Source organism: Pelmatolapia mariae, linkage group LG20 (genome assembly GCF_036321145.2).
Source record: "Pelmatolapia mariae isolate MD_Pm_ZW linkage group LG20, Pm_UMD_F_2, whole genome shotgun sequence".
Classification (NCBI taxonomy): domain Eukaryota; kingdom Metazoa; phylum Chordata; class Actinopteri; order Cichliformes; family Cichlidae; genus Pelmatolapia; species Pelmatolapia mariae.
In genome coordinates, this window is record NC_086244.1 from 7176683 (window position 1) to 7197969 (window position 21287).

A 21287-nucleotide genomic window follows, 5' to 3' on the forward strand; every position below is an offset into this window, starting at 1 on the left:
ATTAGATCACAGAGTTTACTTCATATTATTGATTGGGCTTTCTTTGAAAGATATTTAAAGTTACCATTAATTTAAACTGTGACAGAAAATAAATGATGGCAAGCAGGAACATTTTATAGTAGCTTTTATTTTGTTCCATAAATGTGTTGGTTATAAATGGATGTGCTTTTTTTTTTTTTTTTTTTAAATAAATACATACATCAAACAAGAGTAAAGAGAGTAATTATCAAATGCAAAACCATAGTCAGATGTTGTCTATCTAGGTAACTGTAGTGTGCCACCTAGTGTACACATGTAAGACTAAATTTTTGGTATTGAGCTGTGTTCACCTGACGCGCCCTGCAGTTTTGCACATACAGGGGAAAAAGCACATGTCTCTAACACTAGATTACGATACTTCACCTGCAACTGAACAGTGGATATTCAAAGTGAACTATATTTTGCAGTTCTTAGCCTCCACTGCTTTCAGTTATCCTTCACGTCATGGTTTTCTTCAAAGATGAACGTTTAAGGTGTGAACTACAAATAACCTCCCCTATTTTTCCTTTTCCAGTCTGGTTATGTGTTAAACCTGTTACTTAGAAGTGTAATTGTGCATTCAATGCTTCCCTGATTCTCCTTACAACAAAAGGATGTAAACACAAGATGATAAATACAGGATGTATTAAAAAAAAAATCATCCAATTTCAAAAGGCTATTTTCTTTTAAACAATGGACATAGAAGCTTGCAGTAAAGTTTAAAATATATGGCTGAATATAAAATTTTACATACAAAACGTTCACAAGTGATCAATGTGTCCTACTTGGGCCACACGGCATATGTCCGTACGAGAGTCAAACTCCTCCCACACTTTTGCGAACGTGTCTGGAGTCAACGGCTGCAGAATTAAAGCACTTTGAAATCGGATGATTCTTTTTGATTCACCCTGTATATCCAAAGTTCTGATATAACACAATATGTTTCATTCTATATTTTTGGACACAGCAGGGGACCCTGACTATGTCCAAAACAAGCACCCATAACTAACACATTAAAGCTATGCAAATACTAAGTATGATTAAAAAGAATTCTGGGATCTGGCCCATAAAAATGCAAAAAACCCATATGTACATTTGGGTATTCTTCCTTTCAAGGTTATCTTCTTCTGCATCTCTTTACCACTTCCAGCACAGCTGCTGCTTGTAGACTCCTTCATAGACATCTCATACTGTCCCCTTGTCTTCCTACCACTGCTGTATATGCTCCTCCTACAGCTTCCAGTGTTTTCCTGAGCCAACTGAGAGACAATCTGATGTTTCCTGAATCTGCCTGAACCACCTCAGTGAGATCTGTTCAATGCAAAAGAGTAGCTACACCATGAATGAGCTCCTCTCCCTGTCATTTTAGAGTTAGCCCAGACACCTTCAATTAGATTTTCATTTTACGAGGCAGATGAAGCCGCAGGGAGCCAATTCTGGTAACCAGGGCTGGTTTTGAGTGAAGCTTTTGTGTTTTTTGTGTTAAAAAAAAATCTTCTGTGCCTTTAATGCCACGTGTGCCATCACAGCTGATGTTTTCTCTCTGTTGGAGGTCTGTGGTGAAAGTCACAAGCGTACACAATGGGCCTTCTATGGAACAATATAAAAATAGCAGTGGTGCTGGAAGCGATCTAGAGATGTGCAAGAAGAAAAAAAAAAAGCACAGCCAAATTTAAATTATGTATAGTTTCTGATTTTTGTGGACTGAGTCCCAGAACTTTTTGCTTGCACCTTGTAATCAGATGCAATGTTGATAAATACACAAACAGATGATATACAGGTATGTAAGATGAAGGATGCTACCCATTGGTAAACAGCATATCTGATGTAATATTCTGTGTATGTTGTTTGTTGGGTTACAAATGACTAAAAACATGTTCCACTGCATCACATGGAAGATTAAGGTCTCAGAGTGATTTGTCCCTGCTTTAGGTTTCTCCTCAGAATTGCTGGTCAGGGTTAAAAGGCAGTGCTCTGGATCATCTCATAGGCCTCACTGAGTGTTTTAAGTAGCTCTTCCTTTTCCTTGGCAGGTAGAAAGCTTGACTGTGCAGAGCAAATGTTCTGTAAGACACAAAAAGACAGATTTCACATTGAGCTGGGGAATTAACTTTAAGGGAATGGTTCAGGAATCTGGGAACTTAGTAACACTCTCATCAACAGTAAGCAGTCAGCTAGAAGTTTCATACTCATGTATGTGCAGTGAATATAGAGGTACAGGAGAAAAACAGTGTCTTGTGCATCTTCAAATTCATATACAGATGTTATATGATAAATGCACAGAGAAATATATGGAGCTACTGAAGCATTAATCTTTAAAACACAATTTGCATTTGCTAGTTTTGCAATAAATGGCCTGAATCAGCAAAGATTGATGAGATGAGATTGATGAAGACAGAAACGGTGCAGAATGCTGCAGCTTACTGCTTAATGGCACTGTTGTGCTTTTGAATACTTATGCTTGCTTATCATATATAAAATGAAAAACTAAATGTAACTCCACAATTGGTGACTTTGGACCAGAGTTTCCGTGAATCCTGGTGCAATATGGCAGGAAAAGACACCTGTCATACTCCCAGTGATGACAGGCATTCTCTTCTGTCACTGTTCCCAGTCAGGAAATAGTCTGGCAATTAATCCTCCAGTAAAATCAAAATGTGCCCTTTTTTACATTATGTTAGTCTTTATTTAACCACAATGTTGCAATTACTGAGCTTTATAGCTCATATTCGTTACCTCTATAGAGCTATGCTAGCTGTTTCCTGGATGTAGCTTCACAATCTGCTATAAAGATTAAATGAGCATTGATTTAAGTTCGCTCTTGGAAAAAAGCCAATTAAAATTTCAGTGTCACCATCCTTTTAATGAGCTCTTGGAAAATTATTCCAAACCTGGTGGAACTTGGATGTGAAGCTCAATTGGTGCATTGGTTAAAATGCGTCTGAGGCTCTTCGGTGAACAGTGCATTATTTCTCCATGGAAGGTTTGGTCCCTGCTTCAATTAACGATGCAATATACCTTGCAATTACACCCCCTGCCTTCGTTTCAAACCATATTCAAATGAATTCTTCCTGTGAACTACTGCTACAATTATTCATGCATTTGATCTCACCAGTCGTTTGAATTCCTCCTCGGTGAATCCCATGTGTTGGTGTGCTGTGTGGTAGTCGTGATGCAGGTTGGAGTTAAAGATCAGAGGGTCATCTGTGTTCAGAGAGTAGTTAGCTTTGTCATTCATGAACCTGCATGAAAGAAATAGTGGGAGAATGAATAAGTGCCCAAATTTAGTTGATATTTAAATAAAATAATTGAATAATTTTTATTAAAAAACAAAAGAAACTCACGTGACAACGGGGTGTATTTTAAATTCTTCCTTCCAGGCACCTGTTAGCTTACTCGAAATAGGACACGTCTGCAATCAGAACAGCAAAGGCAAAACTGAGAGGCCAAAATATTCCAGTCTTTCTTTTTCTAAAACACATTTTTCAGAGTAGACATTTTGACTTGTGGCAGGAAAAGCACACTTGGAATTAATGATGCCATAGATCCCTTAAGTGCCGCACTAAGGCATCAGAGACTACTCCAAGGTCTTTTCTCATTTTTCTATTCTGTACCTCCTTAACTCCTCAAGACTTCCTACTTGTGAAATCAATCTCAGTGTCCCATCTCAAAGGATGTCTTGATTCCTAAAATACATCTGAAGGACAGAGGAGAGAGGAAGCTTCTTGCAAGAGCTAAAATTGAGGATCCACAGCTGTATACTTTGCAGAAATCTTCTTACCCATGACGTATAAAAGAGCCATGACATATAGCTGGTATATATGTAGCTGGAGCACTCTAAAGATAAGGTTTCTTTGTGTTCATATGTTGTTTCATTTATTTAAGATGATCAACTGCATGAAAAGGACACAAATATTGTGTCCTTGTCACATTCTGCCATGTTGTGAATTTATCTAAAAGCAGTAGACCTAAATATATAAACCATCATCAACAGCTGACATCTGAGACCAGAAAATACAGCTGGAGGCTACAGCAAAACAATAAACTGAGCTCTGTGAGAATGTCTGGTTTTATAAAGTGTCTCTTGCTTTATGTGTCTCTTCCACTTGCAGGAAAGGATGCAAGGAATTGACGAAGAGGCAAACATCAAATTCTCCACTAGGGGTCAGTGTATCACTGTTGCTAAGTAGATACTTAGTAGCCCTCCAGTCCACTTTATCAATGTAATCATCTAGTAGAACAATCTCATTTCCTGTCTGTAATGACCAATATTATCAGTGTCTAACAGTGAACAGAGCAAAGTACATTTAATAGATTAGATAACTTTGCGTATGATTCATGTTCATAATGAAAATGCTGAGAATTTCACATAGTTCTTTACCTCAAAGTGCATGTTTTGAGCCAGCAGTTTTTTGTACAGGTCCTTGTCCTCCAGAGTGCTGTAACCGTGTCCAACACGTTCAGCTTTCAGCACTTCCACAGCCTAAATTTGAAACAGAGATTCATAACATAGAGGTGAAAGGTTATAAAGTGCAGAAAATTGCACATGTCAGCAGTGCCTTCAAGCTATTTCTGGAGGCACATTCAGATGTTATGCCATAGCTGAACTGTCAGTTTAAAGGATGGGTTCTTTAGAGAGCAGCTGTTTTATTTTAGTCAGACATAAAGTGGTTATGCACTACAGAAGTTTGGATGGACAGTAAAAAATAAGCACAGTATGTAGACCTATATTGGGTTCTTAAGTATACCCTTGTAGGCCCACAAAGGGGTGGAGTTCGAATAAACCATGCCGCTGCCAGTCAGTAACAGCTGCGAAGGATGCAGTCCGTGTTACCAGGTAGATGTTTACACAACATCAAACGAAACTGAGAACACTTCCGTAGCTTCAGTGTAAGGTGAGCGGCAGATGTGTGACCCACAGTGAGCGTTTAAGGAAAGTTTGCTCTATTTAAATATCTTGTCTACGCAGTAAGAATGTGCAAAGATCTAATTAGAGTGGGCAGGGTTTTGTACAATAACTTCCTGTGCTCTGCCACAGCGAGTTACTGCATGATTAGTGACAGCAGCTGTGACACTTTATTTCGGCTGGTACTTCTACTCATGTTGAGCACTTTCTGCTACATCTCTCATTCACACAAATTCATGCAGTGCTTTTATCTAACATTCACACACACTCACACGATGGATGCATCAGGGACAACATAAGGTTCACTATCACAGTAATCCAAGAAAACTGATCCCCTGACTTTCTGATTGATAGACAACCTGTTCCACCACATGAGCCGCAGTCACCCAACAGTGTACAGTAAGTGTTACATAATTTATTTCAGTTATATTGCAATGATAATGAACCAGCTATCGAAGAAGTTGTGCTAAAATTTGTCTGCTCTCTGCTGGAGGAAAGGGGCCCTCTCAGGGTTGGCTGTGGGTGTGCCTCACATGTTTGTGTTATGGTGCTGGACCTTCACATATCTCCATTGTTGTGTCATTCTTTATCCATAGATAGTATTTACTCAGTGTTAAATTTATTCTTTTACCAGGCTTCAAATGGGCAACACTAAATATATAACTATTCTCTTATTTTGTTACATGCCTGCCCTTTTTGTTGTATGTGGCTTTATCGTTTAGTTTACAGGTATTTCAGGATATGCAAGCACTAACATGACTCCACCACCTCACTCAGAAATGTCTCATTGTTGAGCTGCTTACTTTCTTAAAATGCACACAGTATGTATGGAGCAATTTAAAGGCACTCCCAATTTGTTTTCACACTAACCTTCAGCTTGGCTACAGCAGACATAAAGCTATGCTCTTCTTGTTTTCTTTGGACCTCTGCCCTTAATTCTGATGTTAACATGTGGCTTGACTGTTTTGTTTAAACATGCTTTTACGGACGGTTAAACAATCAGTGGGCTGCACCAGCCCGTTCACAAATGTCTCAAGTTATTGTTGAACAGCTCACCTCCTTCACCACAGAGGCCGGCCCCACCTCGCCAGCATGAACTGTCCTGTGGATCCCACAGCGTACCGCTTCCTGGGAACAAAATCAATCATGAAACGCATCAGCAATCAAATAACTCAGCCAAACATTTGGTTTTCACATCTGTAATGTGTACCACTGGCTGGGGTGCCATTTATAATGTAGACAGGTTCTTGTACACACTTATTTTGGCAGAAGTGAAAACTTTAATAAATGTTCCCCCAGTGGGTACACATTGAAATAAAAATGAATGTTTAATTTGTCATCGAAGGAAACTAAATATAGAGAAGGCATTACTCTGGTTTGAACATCTGGTTTCATTTTAGCATCCACAACCTCTGGCACACCGAGTGTGTCGTGCTTAATCAGCACATACTGCATGCATCTAATGATCACATATGAAGATAACCTTCAATATTAGGGAGGACTTTGGTCTGTCAGCTCTGGTACTCGTTAATAATTGAAGGAAAGTTATTCCATCAATATAGATTCACCTCAAGATTACAGCTCTCCTGTACAGTGTGGGGGCTTGTATATACATTTCACAGCAGATAGTGATAAATACTGCTCGTCATAAAGAGATGCTAGAAAAACAATGTCTCTCTAAAGGAAAAACAAAGAGGATGACAACAATGTAACAAATAAAATGTATGCAATGAATACAAATAATGTAAACTGTAAATTTACTTAATGCACATACAGTTGCACTGAAAGGTTTTCTGTGAATTATTCTAGTGCTTAACGATTGTACACCACGTATCTTCACTCAAAGTTTGGGGTTGTCTGAAATAAAAATTCTGTATACAGGGTTAGAAAATACAAACAAAACCCCTTAGATTATTATGCCAGAAGTTGGTTGAAAGCGTTTGGTCAACATGAGCATTCTTAGGTACTTTAAACAAAATTTGGGTATTATTAGTTGTACTAGATGTATTTGTATGTGTTTGTCAGTCCTGTGAGTGTGGTAAAACAAGCCCAGCTGTATTTAATCACGAGCATTAACAGAAATTTGAGAGACCTTGGCCTCAAGAAGTTAGTCAGGTTTTTTTCTAGATGTTGTGCAATGACTCCAAAGAAAAAGAACAGTTCACAGAAATCACTGCAAGCCCAAACATTCATATCCAAGATGAGTGCATGTAAGCTGCAACTGTAATATTTACCTATCTATACACACATATACGCATGCAGGCTGTTTAACCTACACTGAATAACATTACAGAAATGCTTCAGTCATTCAGATGGTATTGTAGTTTCTGTTGATGCTTAATGAATAATGAGCCAGCCAACAAAATTCATGCAACATCTGCAGATGCTGCACTGGAACTGCACAACACGGTTTACAACTAGCTTATGAATTACTTACTGCTCACCTTAAATGACGCATATTTTCATTGACGCACAAGCCGAGGCAGTGACTGAAAGGAATTTTTTTCATGTTCACAGATGAAAGTTCATGTAGTGTTTACTTATACTATTACTACATCAACACGTAGTGTTTTGGGGGGGGGGGGGGGGGGGGGGGGGTATTAATATTAAAACAGCAGCTTAGTAAATGATTCAAGCATCCAGTGAGGACAAGTTAGGCTAAACTCATTACTTACTGTAATGTTTAACTGCACGTGACTCAAAAAGACTTCAAGGGTTTGAAATTGTGATTCTTTCTGAGGTATCCATTAGTTATTAATAATTTCTAGAGTTATTTTCCCCCAGACTTTTGTGTTTTCATGCCTTAGTCTTTGTTAGTTATTTGTGTTTTTAGATTCTTACTTTTTAGATTCTTTCTTTATGATTTTCTTCTTTTTTTCTGCCTCTGCAACCGTATGCCCTCGTTTGTTTCACGTGTGTTTAATTGTTCCTACCTACTTCTCATTTAAATGTTGTTTAAAGGTTGCTGCTGTGAAGTTCCCACTCTCTGGAGGAACTTCTCAGAAAAGCTCAAAATATTTGACGTAACTCATCACACCCAAATCATAATGTGTTTGAACTGCTGCCATCAGGAAGATGACGCAGGATATGAAGGCACTGCTGTGCACATTTTCTGAATGTCTGTCTTTTTGTTTAGCCTTCCCTATTTATATTTTGTTTTATTTATTTTGTATATATAACGTTTATACCTTAAAGGGTACTGCACTTCATTTCTTAGTGTGCAATGCCAATAAAGATATTCTGATTCTGATTTCTAATCACCACCAAGTGTGTTTTTCCTGCCTTTCCAATTCTTGTATTCTCTTTGCCAGATTTTTGCTACAGTTTCTCTCCTGTGCATCACTGACAGTAACAACAGAATACCAAAACAAACGGCCACAGTCAGATCTCTTAGGGAGTATTTAGCTCTATTATTATTGCTACTCTTTTGTTTTCATACTAAAAAAGTATGAAATACAAATTATGATACCTACCCATGCTGTTAATCATAACCCCTCCTGTCTTTCAGAATGTAATTAATGTAAAATTGATGTAATTAACTGATGTAAAATATCCAGCACTTCAGTGCATTAAGTGATTAATCTACTTCCTTCATTAAGGTCTGACAGGGAAAACTGATTACTTACTGTGGTGTTCCCAGAATCAATCAATACTGGCTGGCAGAAAATGAAATTGGATTTTTCTGACAAGCTTCACTGCATAAGAGGAAATTGGTTTGGGGAAATTAGATTTTTCTCCCATATTTTGCTGGATAGAGATATGCATCAGTACATAAATTCTCTATATAGTGTTCTATGCCAATAAATAAATACAACTTTCTCACTGAGAAAATTTACAGCCTGCTGGCAGCTCTGTGCGGCTGTACTTAGCTGCAGCGTCAAAAGAAAACTAGGATTATGATAAAATACACAATATAAATTAAATTTTACTGCGTGCTCCTCTAAATATGCAACTAAAATCGGTGATAGTTAAAAGGGCAGAGAAAATCAAAGTGATCAATTCTAAGGAGAGCGTCTTTATCATATTGCAATAAGGGCCAATAGTTTGAGACATTTTACCTATAACAACAAGAAGAAGGCAAAGTCAGGGCATTACCAAAGAAAATCTATGATTGGGAAAAACAGATTATATGTCAATCCGTCCTACAGCTGTCAGGATATTTCAGCAGACCAGCAAATAGACTAACGATGTCCTAGAGCCCCCATTCCATAGAAGTTATACACCAATTAAATCCACAATGATTACATGCCCACAGTGATATTGCTAAAACATTAATGCAAAGTGTAAACATAAACACAATCAACCGCTTAGTTAAGTGTCTGTGCATGCTCGAGCTTGCTAACTAGGAACTACGATCAAGGCTGTCAGGCATCTTATTAGGTAAACTGTTGTAAAACAAAAATATTGTACCAGCTGAAGTTTTTACCATATATTTCTGTGAGATGATAAAGTCTTTATTCCAGTCTGACTTAGAAATACATTTGCACCAAACCAATTTCTTAAAAAGTACTAAAAACATTTAAAATGTGCAAAAATGTTTACATCCTGTGGTGCTAGAGGAAAAGTCGGGGCATGACCAAAATAGCATCTGAGAAGCATTTTCTCCTAAATCTGTATGTAAGACATCTTACCATGTAAGGGATAAACATCATTCGCTGACAGTGTTGCATTAAAATGCAGGTCAATAGAATCTATCCTTTGGGGACCATTTATTTTAAGGTTCCCAAAGGATTTCATGGTGATGCATCCAACGGTTATGAATTTTGACTGTGGAAAATTACGATCCCACAAACGTCTCTCTCCATGTAGCTGTAAAATAAAGCTTCCAATACTCTAAGGATGCCTGAAAGTTGATGGTGCAAAAAAAGCAGCTATATTTATCTGGCCGTAGCCACTCGGAGCATGACAGACTCTACGACTGTAAAGGTGTTTTTTTAAAGGTATTGTAGTTAGGCATTTCTTTTTAGATTTTTTACGACTGTAAAGGTATTTTTATGACCTCAAAATGACATAATACTTTATTGTTACAGCTGAAGGGGGTGAGGCTGGATTATATGGCATTGTTGTGAAACAAAGACAATTTAAAGTTCCCTCTGATGGATGATGTTTATCATACTGGTGTTTCAACAAGCTCACCTCATAGGCCTTCTTGTGTTCTGGATTGGCTTCACAGTTGAGCGACTCATCACCTGCCAAATCAATGGCAACCACTCCCTCATCCTTATATTTCTTACACAGCTCCACAACATCCTTTGACCAGCCTGGAGAATTTAAAACATACATGTGTTACTAAACAGCTTGGTCCTGCTAACTGATAGCACACATGCTAAATGATACATAAATGTGACGACATGATTAATCTTCTTGCATGACAAGTTCAAGACAACATTAATGAACATTCATAACTGTATTCACCTGGCTGATAATAACAGAGGTTTTGTTCTTAATGAAATAGTCTGTAAAGTCAATGTGAAACCAGTGCCAGCAACTTGTGACCTTTGTAACCTTTGAACATACAAACGTGGTTGCTCCATGCTGTTCTTAATCTCCTGGTTTTATATTTATTGCAAAAACACAGTGGAGTCACTTTTCTTATCTAATGTTCAGCACGAAAGAAATAAAGTGTTTCCTCAACTTGGCGCGTCACATCCTGTCTGTTATTGCTTCACTGATATATATTCTACTTTCACATAAATCCAAAGTTACATATGTATGCACTGTAAAGCGTTTAAGCATAAACTACTCTACCTGCATGCTACAGCTTGTAATGTATCTGTATTCGCTGTCTAAAAACCATAACAAATTCAGATGTCCCGTTCACAAAGTCCCAAATGAAAATAAAATGTAAACAGTTTCAGCCTGTTTTTGTGAGAGTTGTACTAGAAAATGCACGATGGCAGATATGAATTTCACTTGACGGTTATACAGGAAACAGCTGCAGGACACGTCTCTACGATCAGTGCTGCTGCTGCTGCTAACGGTAACTGCTCATGTTACCACAGTTAGAATTACTGATACAACAGTTTGAAGTGTGTACTTGTGCAGATAGCAGTAACACAGCACTCGTTAGCCCTCTCCTGTGAAAGCTGTGGATCTCTAATGCTTTTTTTAAAAAAAAATATAATCCTTGATGTTTTATTGCCTCTAAATACAAGTAATATTGTTATTTTCTTTGATGGCCAAAAACCTCAACAAATGTTCAGTGATCAAATCCTTCTGAGGATTAATCCTAATTACTTTGGAAGTATTTAATCAATAACCACTGAGAGGAAATACCAAAACTTGAGGCTTTCTCATTAGCCTAAGATATCCTTTTAAGTGCTAATTAGGGAATGTTTATCTATGATCATCCGTTCCTCCATTTTCTTAACTGTTTATCAAATTCAGCCTATCTCAGCTGTCAAGGAGTGGCAGAACACCCTGGACATGTTACTGGTTTATCACAGCTTGTGACAGATGTAGAAAAATGAATAGTTTACAAACTGTGGGTCTCCAGTTATACCTAAATACTACACCACAAAAACTGTGATGTTTTGAGTACCCCTGGTCTTTTTCAGACAGTAATGCCCATAACATCACAACACTAAATCACATGCTGTTTGTCACATGATTCTGGGACATATAAATGATGGGTCACAGGATAGAGAGTATGTCTGATGACACTGGGCCAAGGGTTTAGGTAGATGATGCTGACACAGAGGGATGGACTACCATCTTCACATACAGCTAATTTAGAATGACCAAATAACCTGACTGTGGGAAAAGTTAAGCACCTGAATCACCCAGTGAGGCCAATATATCAGCTGATATTAGCTACTTGCTGATGTATTAGTATTACTATTAATGACAGCCAATAAATAAAAAGGAATAAAGCAAAGCAGACATGGGAACCACCCTTAGTTTGTCTGCCAGAAGGGAATTCTGTAGCTTCCTTGTGTGTAGCACATTTACATTGTACATTTAATACACCACAAACTTAACAACCAGCTAACCAGGCAGAGCCAAGGAGAATAAATAAGTAATCCAGGACTTTTAAAAATATATTTATACTGCACTGTCATTTTTCTAAGATCTTTGTAAAACCTCGTAAACATCTACACAAATCTGTTTATATATTGTGTATCTGAGAGGAGAATATTGGCTCATATATTGGATTTTTAAACCACCAAACAGTGGCAAATCCACTATCGTTCAGGCTCTACCTAAGTGGGAAAACATGCAAACTCCTCACATAAAGGCTCCATCCACCTAGATGGTTTGACCTCAGAAACCTCTGGATGTGAGGTGCAATGCTAACTACTACATTACCGTGGCATCCCCTGAACTAACACAGTCATGTTAGCAATTTCATTTCATGAGCTCAAAGTGCTTTTGTCTAAAACAGTCCATCAGACATTTTTATACAGTGCTCATTGGAGACCAACAATTTGTAGCATATTCATTTGAAGGAAATACGAAAGGTTTGCGTGCACACACACACACATACATATATATATATATATATATATACACACATACATATATATATATATATACATATATATATATATATATATATATATACACATAGTATAAATTAAGTTAGCATGTTGTGTTTTTCTGTGGCACTTGTGTTTATTTTCTAATTATTTTCTAAAAACAATAACTGAGGCAGAGGCTAAGACAAGACAGAACACAGTACAGCAAGAAACCTTATCTCACAAGGTTGTGTGAGCAGACAGGAGCATGAACAGTTCATTACTTGGCATGTGGCGCATGCAGCATAGAATGGACCTGGCTTTGATATTGAATTCCCTCTCCCCCTCGCAGAGGCCCTCGTTAACCAGTCTCACCACCTCATCTGGGTTTAAGTCACCCCTGAGCAAAGACAACAAGAAAAGTTCCAGTAAATGAATCAGAAGTTTATTTGATCCTTTATTTGAGCTGTGCAAACTAAATACCTACTCTTCCTGGTTCCATGGAATTGGCTTCACTCCACTGTTAGCTAGAAGATGTGGGCTGTATCTAACTTCAACATAAATCACTCCTTCCTTGGCTTTGTCTTCAACAAACTCACAGGCTATCCTTTTAATGGCCTCTCGGTCTCCACTGAGAATTGAAACAGAAAAACACAGAACAAATTAAAATGCCCATTAGCTCTGATAAGCTTATCTCAATGATAAAAAAAAGCAAAACCACTGGCCACTCCTAACCAGCTATCTATACATTACTGTCTTTCACAATGCGCCGTATAAGCATTTCTAGGAGTTAGCACAAGTGTTATTGATATGATATATGATATGGGACGTATTTTTCTGCACGTTAATGGTGCTGATTGACTTATAATCTGTATTAGATTAAATTCGCTGACACTGACAACTATTCCATGTTGTGCATAATGATCCTCTGTGCCTTCTTTTACAATTTAAAACCAGGTGAAATAAGCAAAACATTTTTATCAGTTATTTTTATCAGTTACACTGACAAGAATGTGCAAATTCTTCCAAGTGATCTCACCTTATTGAAATTATGTTTAATACTTGGTGTTGACACACTGTAGGAGATTCAGTGCACATTGGAGAGGCATAAGTATAAGGACTTTAAGGACTCTGGACCCCAAAATGTTGAATGCCCTTCTTGACACAATGTCAAAGGAATTTGTGTCTCCTCCTGGGATCAATCCAGGGGGTCTCATTTGTTAGGGGAATTTGTAAAACACTTTTTCTTTTCAGATGAAATAGTTCCATAATTTTCTACATGACAATACAATACTTTCATACTGGGTGAATACTGAGAGAATTAGAGCTTTCCTTCTTTTCCAGCAGCACATTTTCACTTGCACATCATGTGACTGCGAACAACGCTGCTTCCAGCATTTACAATGAAAGCGAAAGCTCATTGACCAGCCTTGAATGCATGTTCTGCAGTGTCCTCACAGTAACCCCCTCAGAACACACACAGCCTCATCACTGCCAAGCTCATACAACAATTCGGCCTAAGCTCAACCCAGCCTAGCAGGTTCCCTGTGTTGTTGAAGCTGTCCTGGCTTTAAGCGCCTTGATTCAGAAGAGTCCATTCAGCACAACTGCATGAAGCATTACAGACATTATACAGGCCGTCATTGTTGAATTCTTTTATGGCCACTGAACATTTGAAGGCCTGTACTCGGTCTTTTTAAATGGTTGAGCCCAGTTACTGCGGGGACTAATTATAAGACAGAGTGACATCGGAAAGGAACCCTGAACAACTTCACTCTCCTTTTAATTTGGCTGCTGAGGTGGAACTTGATCTCTGTAATGATGTGTTCCTCTTCTGTATGTTTGACATTTAAAATCAACCCCATGTCATGGTGCACAATTATATTGCATAATCCTGCCAGGTCAGTATCATCAGTCACAAACTATACCACACATCCTGATTTCAAAGACTTTGGATGCACTATGACTGTAGTAGCTACATTTGTGTGATAACAAACTGCTTAACTAGGCTATTAGTAACTCGTTCTTTGCACCCAGGGTCAGCTGATCAAGAGGGAAACACCTTAGCTAAGTATGCAACTGAAATGTGGCACGGCGGCACTTACGCAATTACGTGCATATACTCATTGAACTTTTCTAAGAAACTAGTGAGGGTGCCAGGCTCTGCAACAATGATCCTCTGCTTCATCTCCTCCACAGTATTCACTGGCAGAGGTATACCACGCCTCCTAACATAGGGCACAAAAAAGAAAGAAAAAAAATTAAAAACTGCATTGAAATGTAAACATTTAATTTTAGCCTGTATAAATGTTTTTTTTAACTGAGTTGTGTACTTTGTTTAAAAGAAAAGTGGAACAGCAGTAATTTGTGTGACATAAACCATTAAAAATTTGAATAAAAACATTTGACTGTTTTGGTGACTGATATTCACCACTTCAATCCCAAGCCTTCTGAGATGGAGTATATTGCTATTTTAGCCTAATCAAATGAGATGAGAACTACCTGACTAGGAAAAAATGGTAGACAAATGTCGTAAAAAATATAGCCTGTATATAAAGGAAGGTTGTAGCCTCCTGAAATAAAATGTAAAGCCAATAAGTGACTTAAACGTCCACTCTTTCTAACTGCCAGCAGGGTCGGCTCCTCTGGTTGGAATTTAAAATTTTCAAAGTAGTTAAGATTCAGGGCACGGCTACCATATGAGCGAATGCTCATATGGTAGCATGTGTTGTCTGCTCAGTGAGTATGGGCTTCTAACAATAAAGCTAAGAAACTACCAATTTTTCTCTGCAGGTATTCTCTTGGAAAACAATGCAACTGCTGCTGTAGCATTGGTTTCTTAAATTAATCTACACTAGGCATGTCACCAGAACTAATCTTTTGATATTACAGTTTTTAAGGAACAACGCAGACAGTGTCAGCAGCGTATGTACCGAGGCTCACATTGCTCAGAATTGACATGGACAGCATACACCTGCCAATGTTTTTGTAATACCCTTACATGCTGAAGAAGAAAACTGCCCACAAGCCACTGCAAAAACTACACTAGAAAGATGGCGACTAGAGAGCAGCTCTGACAATAACTACGCCCTGACTCACTGATAAGAAAGGAAGTTACAGACAGGCATAAAAATACCTTTTGATGTTTTCCTCAAATACAAGTTACCACTTTTTTTGAGACAGCAGGTAGTGACATTATGAAATCAACTATGCTCCATGTTTGCAACGGCTAAATGCGCACGCTAACATAATGCAATTAACATTATACCAGAGGTGGGCAACTCCAGGCCTCGAGGGCCGGTGTCCTGCAGGTTTTAGATGTGTCCTTGATCCAACACAGCTGATTAAAATGGCTAAATGACCTCCTCAACATGTCCTGAAGTTCTCCAGAGGCTTAGTGATGAACTAATCATGTGATTCAGGTGTGTTGAGCCAGGGTAACATCTAAAACCTGCAGGACACCGGCCTTATACCTTGCAATAATGTTAGTAGGCGACTTGACAACCATCCTAATTTCAGTCTGTGTCCTGTCAACAAAATATAATCTTAAGATTTTAACTCATTTGTCCGCCATGACCATATCAGTGATTTAAAACTACTTTCTAATAACGGAGTTTATGTTTATGTTTAAGTGGGAATATCTTTTATTTTTACCATCAAAAACGGTATCAAGAGTCACTGATTTTGGTACCATGTAAAAAAAATTCTGCCATCCTAGTTCACACTCCATATTATAATTTCCCAAAACACAATTCCTAATGGGCCAACGCCTTATGAAAATAAAGCTGCAGAATTTTCTTTGGCCTGTATCGTCCAAAACACCTGCCATGACTCTGCTCTACTTTATTATTTACTGACTTTCATTTATCCATCCATATCTAAAGTTAATCAGCATAACAAATAAAACAGTGCTCAAAAAGTTAATATAAATAGTCAATAATGAAAAAACTAATAAAATTTAACTCACTTGGCAACATCCATAATGGTCTGCACCCTGATGGCTCCATCCAGGTGCACATGCAGCTCAACCTGTGAATGAGAAAGTTTGTTACCAAATAAACTGATTATCAAAAATACTTCCATGCAGAAACCTGGTGGTGATAAACCTGAGTTTATAGAAGATAAATATGATGTCAGTGGAGCAGCAAGCAAGAGCAGGGGTGGTGTTGCAATTCTGTGATTTGGCTGCAGCCCATCGTGAATGCAGTATGCATGACAGAGCAACAAGTGGTGAAAAGGCCAGCAGTGCCAGGGAAGGGTCACAATAAGTATTCTGGCTCTCCTTCCATCGTTGTGAGTGCTGATTTATCCAACCAGATGACAAATGATAAATCTCTGCCCCTCCCTTAACAGCTGAGACCTTGGTTGTCACAGTGAGGTTCAAATGAAAATTTTCCTACCACAGACATTTAATTCTAACCTCTGGTTAGAAGTGATGATGAGCAAAGAACTAGGCAAGGTTATTGAAACTTGTTTCAATAAAAGTTGAATCTTTTTATTGCATTAATCAACTGATTAATATGCCTTAATCCGCTTCTGATTGAGCAGTGGGAACCTACACAGGACACTGTTTTTGCTAAAGCTTAAAATCAGAGAAACTTGGGACAGTTTAGGACATTATCCAAAGATGAGGTAGGGTGAAGGCAGAACACATGGTAACTACATGTGCACTGTGATTATTAGCACAGTTCTCACATTGGCTGTATTCTCATGTGCACCTCTATCAGTGTTTACAAAGGTTTATACTGCAGTGCACATGTAAAAAAAAGCTCATGTTTTTATTGCTCTGAAGCAAGCAGGGCTCAGTGGGAAAAGCTGATGTACTCACTTTCAAGCTCCAAAATCATCACATTCTGACAGCTGGGATGTTTATTCACCCTTTTTTGCTTCTTTAGAAACTGATATTTCACATTAAATAAATATTATAGAGAAAAGTGTCAGGCTCTGAAAAGACTTATTAAACCCTGTACAGCTGAATTTAAGAGCACTGGGATTTCAGATGTCCTACTGGTTCCCTGGAAAATGCCAGATGTTGTGGGTTTGCATCTTTTACACCTGGAAAAGTCTGGCTTCATCTCATATGGTTCAAAGCGTGTTTCCAACATAAAAGGGAATTCAAAGGCTTGATGCCACTGGCACCTGTTAAATGATGGGTTTGGAAATATGGCAAATCTCTGTGCGGTTTTCTAAAAAAATTTTCATATCAGAACTTTCAATAATAACAATGAACATTAATGATTTAATTGGAGCTGTTAAAATACAGATCTGCAATATCCTATCTGTAGCTCTGCACTTGGCAGAAAGAGGCTTTATGCTGTATTAAATGAAGTTATGTCAGTTAAGTGGAGCCACACAACCTTCTTATCATACTTCTGTCTAAGAACAAGCCTAAGCTGTGAGTAATGTTAAAAACAACTTCAGCCCAGTAGTTCCATTGCATCAAATGTTCTGAATTTAAGTGTGCTGCAATGCTGGCCTGTGAAACTTGTGACAGAGCCATGAAATCCCAATTTTATGGAAAGATTACAAAGTCTGTCTTTGTCTATTGATCACTTTAGAAAAATGAGTAACACTACTCAGTTTTCAGTAACTCTGGTACTTTAAAGGCTCCAGATTAAAGTTCATAAATTAACTGAGACGGAAAAGTAGCAACTATTAATACTTACAAGTTGCCTAAGGCGTTTCACACTATTAGCTTCCAGCTCTACAGGTACGGCTTTATGCTGTTTTCTGTTTTATATTGTCATGCCAAAACATAACAAATAACAACATAACCACCAAAAGCCATCATGTATTATATATACATGAATACATATTTTCCTCTTTTTTGTATAGTAAGCATGACTTCGAAAGTTAGCATGAAGCTGAAAGTTTTTATATAAGAGTTTTGTTAAATAGATATGCAGGTATTTCTGCTGCAATCATGGTGTCAGACTCTTCAGAGCAGGTGTGTCACCCATCAAAGAAGAAACTGAAAATTTAAAAAGTTTCAACCACTTAACTGTATAACTGCATAGAAATTCCCAAATATGAGATGAATTAAGTATTTCTCGCTATGATCTTTTTCTGCCCGCAAAAAATCTTCAATGACACAACCTTGCACTTTTTAAAGACTTTTTTCAGAGTCCAGTAATATCCTATTGAAACACAACAACTTAGTAGAAAATTGCTAGTTGGAGCAAGATTTGCTTCTATTACATGAACCGTCTACACAGCTCAGTAGCAGCATCTTTTTTGGTGTGACAATGGAAACCAAAGAGCAGATGTTTCTATCCAAATGTTCACCACAGAAATGAGTGTGCATCTTTGAGGTTGTTGATGTCTCTTGCCTACAACACCACACAAAAGCCGAGCGTGTCAGCAATATTGCAGCCTGATGGCTGTCTGCAGACAGGAGACAGCTGGATAATCAAGTTCAAGTTCAGGGATTTATGCGGTAGTTCTTTCAGTAAAATGGCAGTTCCTCTAGTACATTGTGTGCCTTATACAAACCAGTGTCACAAACAAGCTGTTTGTGAAGCTGTTTTTTAAGAAAATGACCACTTATCTACTCTGCAATTGTTAGGCAATCCTAAAATAGAAAGTTTAAAAAAAAAAGAAGTTTGGACAGGATTCCAGTTGGGTCTATTTTGAAGCAACATTTGACTTCTGTCATTGCACAAAACTTTATATTTCTATTTGTCTGCTGCACGTTTAATGTGATGCAGCTGTGCAGCACTAAAACATAACAGAAGCTCAATGAGAGCACACTATTCTGTCTTTCTGAAACCTTTCAGAGATTTCTGCTATTTTATAGATGAAGCAATCATTGTGTGATCAACAAAAATAATCAATCAGTGGTGATCATTTGCTACTTTGCCTTATAGGATCGTACACTGAATATGTTTGGTTTAGAATGGGTGGTCTGATAAAATAAGACATGCACAGATGCAAAATGTTTAGTGTTTTTGTAATGATGTATGTGTTATGAGCCATTTCTTTAAGAAATGAATTATTACATTAGCAGAGACCAGACCTAAGACAGCAAAGAAACCCGCTGAAACTAGTCTGTCTGACCAAACTTCCTGAAAATTTAAGCACCAGTCTGCAGAAAAAGTAATGTGAAACTTGGTCATAACAGTACTGTTCAACACTTTATGCAGTTTTATGCGATTGGAAGTTAAATATTAAATATTAAAAATACATATGCCAGGTTGCCAAATATGACAATATGCATAGATTCAATTCTTGGACCCAGAGCGCTATCTGCATCTGGATTAGTTTGTCCTTCTTTGGAACGTGAAGACAAAATTTCTCCCATTTATTTATTCATTTTTTCAGTCTCATTTAGATGTGATGTGAAACTACTGAAACTTTAATCCAGATCCAGAACTTCTAGGTTGGGCCAAACATCGATTCTACAAAAATTAATTAAACTCTTTTTGAGTAATCCAACTAAGCAACAGACAAACAAAACAAGTCATGTAGCCTCATAGGTGGAGTTAATTCGCTTAACAACCATAGTTTAGCAAACAAAACCCAATGATCACATACCGCACTAATCCTGAACTACAGCACTGTGTCGCATTCAGCATATACAGTAAAACGTGTTTGGTGAACCGGTGACAGTTGTTGCTGCACACAATGAGTTCTTCAACTGCATATTAGTGTGTAATGAGATTATCTCTTCCAGCAGCCACCGCACCCTGAGGTTAGGTTATCTCAATTTACAAAATTTTCACAAACCAACATCACGTGACCTCAACACTGCATGGCAACAGAACCCACATCTTTTTCTCTGCCTCTGTCTGCTTCTAAGAAGAACAGGTACCAGGCTCCAAAGAGCACCAATATACACTTCATGCCTGTGGGCCTGATTTGCATGTCAAACTGTCTGACTAATAAACGTTCATTTGACTGTTAAACTTTGGTATGGTCATCGGTTGTCAGTATCATCCCTTTAAAAGTATTATTGATAAGCTATATTAGGAAAATAATGTAAAAGTTGTGTTTCGTTTGTTTATTATTCAGCGAGGATAGAATCCGGCGCATAAAGCCTTTTATGCCACGAGTGGACATTAATTCATCAATTTTTAACTGCCACGATCAAGTTTGGAGACCTTCCCCAATTTCTTTGCTTTGCGGCAAAAGGGCATTGAAATGAAAGGTGCTGCACACGGCTCCTTTCATTCATACACCGGGTTTTGTCCGTTTAAAGGAGGGTAGCCAAATTTCAAACTCCAAGCAAGAAAAATAAAGTTTTTCCGTGTTTGAGTGCGGGTATTACGACAGCAGGAAGGAAGTTGTTTAAAAAAAAGTTAAACTTTATTTTATGTTTAATTTTTAAACCTTTCTTTTGAGTCCTTTTTTGTCGAGGGGGTTCTCACAATAGGGTTTCCAAACAGTGTCAAAGCAGGAGTACCGGGCGTAAAACCATGGAAAATTCTGCCCCTTCAATAATTCACCCACTTTCCGCTTGAATTATTAAAGCTCACACTACAGTGAGCCGGCTGAGCTGTGAACGTACCTTCGGCTTGTTGAATACTACTTGTTCAGATGAGCGATCGGCCATCGTAGAGTATGCGCGGTTGTGGCTGAGCCTGCTGGTGTACAGAGAGCTGACGAGTGGAGAACCGAAGCTTATCGCCGCTCGCCTTGCTATTATATGCATGACTCGGGGACACGCCTTTTTTCCCCTCCCGAATGCAAAAAGCAGCGCCAAAGGGCTGCTTCTGCTGTACTACAAAGTGAGAAGTGATAGTGTGCAGATCAGCAACAGGCTGTGCGCTTTAGTGTGCATTAAACATGCGTAGCCTTAACAACAGCGAGCAGAAGGATTAATGGCTCTGTTGTCTGTGGCAGCAGCTTTGCACCCATGTGATGGGAGCTTTGCAGCCATCTAATTAGCCTAATAATATGAAACCAGG

The 21287-nt window shown here is 38.2% G+C and overlaps 1 protein-coding gene across 1 annotated transcript; it reads right to left on the reverse strand.

The window, feature by feature from the left end:
- Positions 1–141: 141 nt before the first annotated feature.
- On the reverse strand, positions 142–21180 carry ada (adenosine deaminase). The gene is made up of 11 exons (XM_063463368.1): positions 20888–21180; positions 16349–16410; positions 14487–14609; positions 12869–13012; positions 12666–12781; positions 10061–10185; positions 5981–6052; positions 4400–4501; positions 3363–3430; positions 3131–3260; positions 142–2082 (listed from the first exon to the last, which is right to left on the reverse strand). The coding sequence occupies exons 1-11, from the start codon at positions 21029–21031 to the stop codon at positions 1978–1980; spliced, it is 1191 nt and encodes a 396-aa protein (XP_063319438.1). The 5' UTR covers positions 21032–21180; the 3' UTR covers positions 142–1977.
- Positions 21181–21287: the final 107 nt, after the last annotated feature.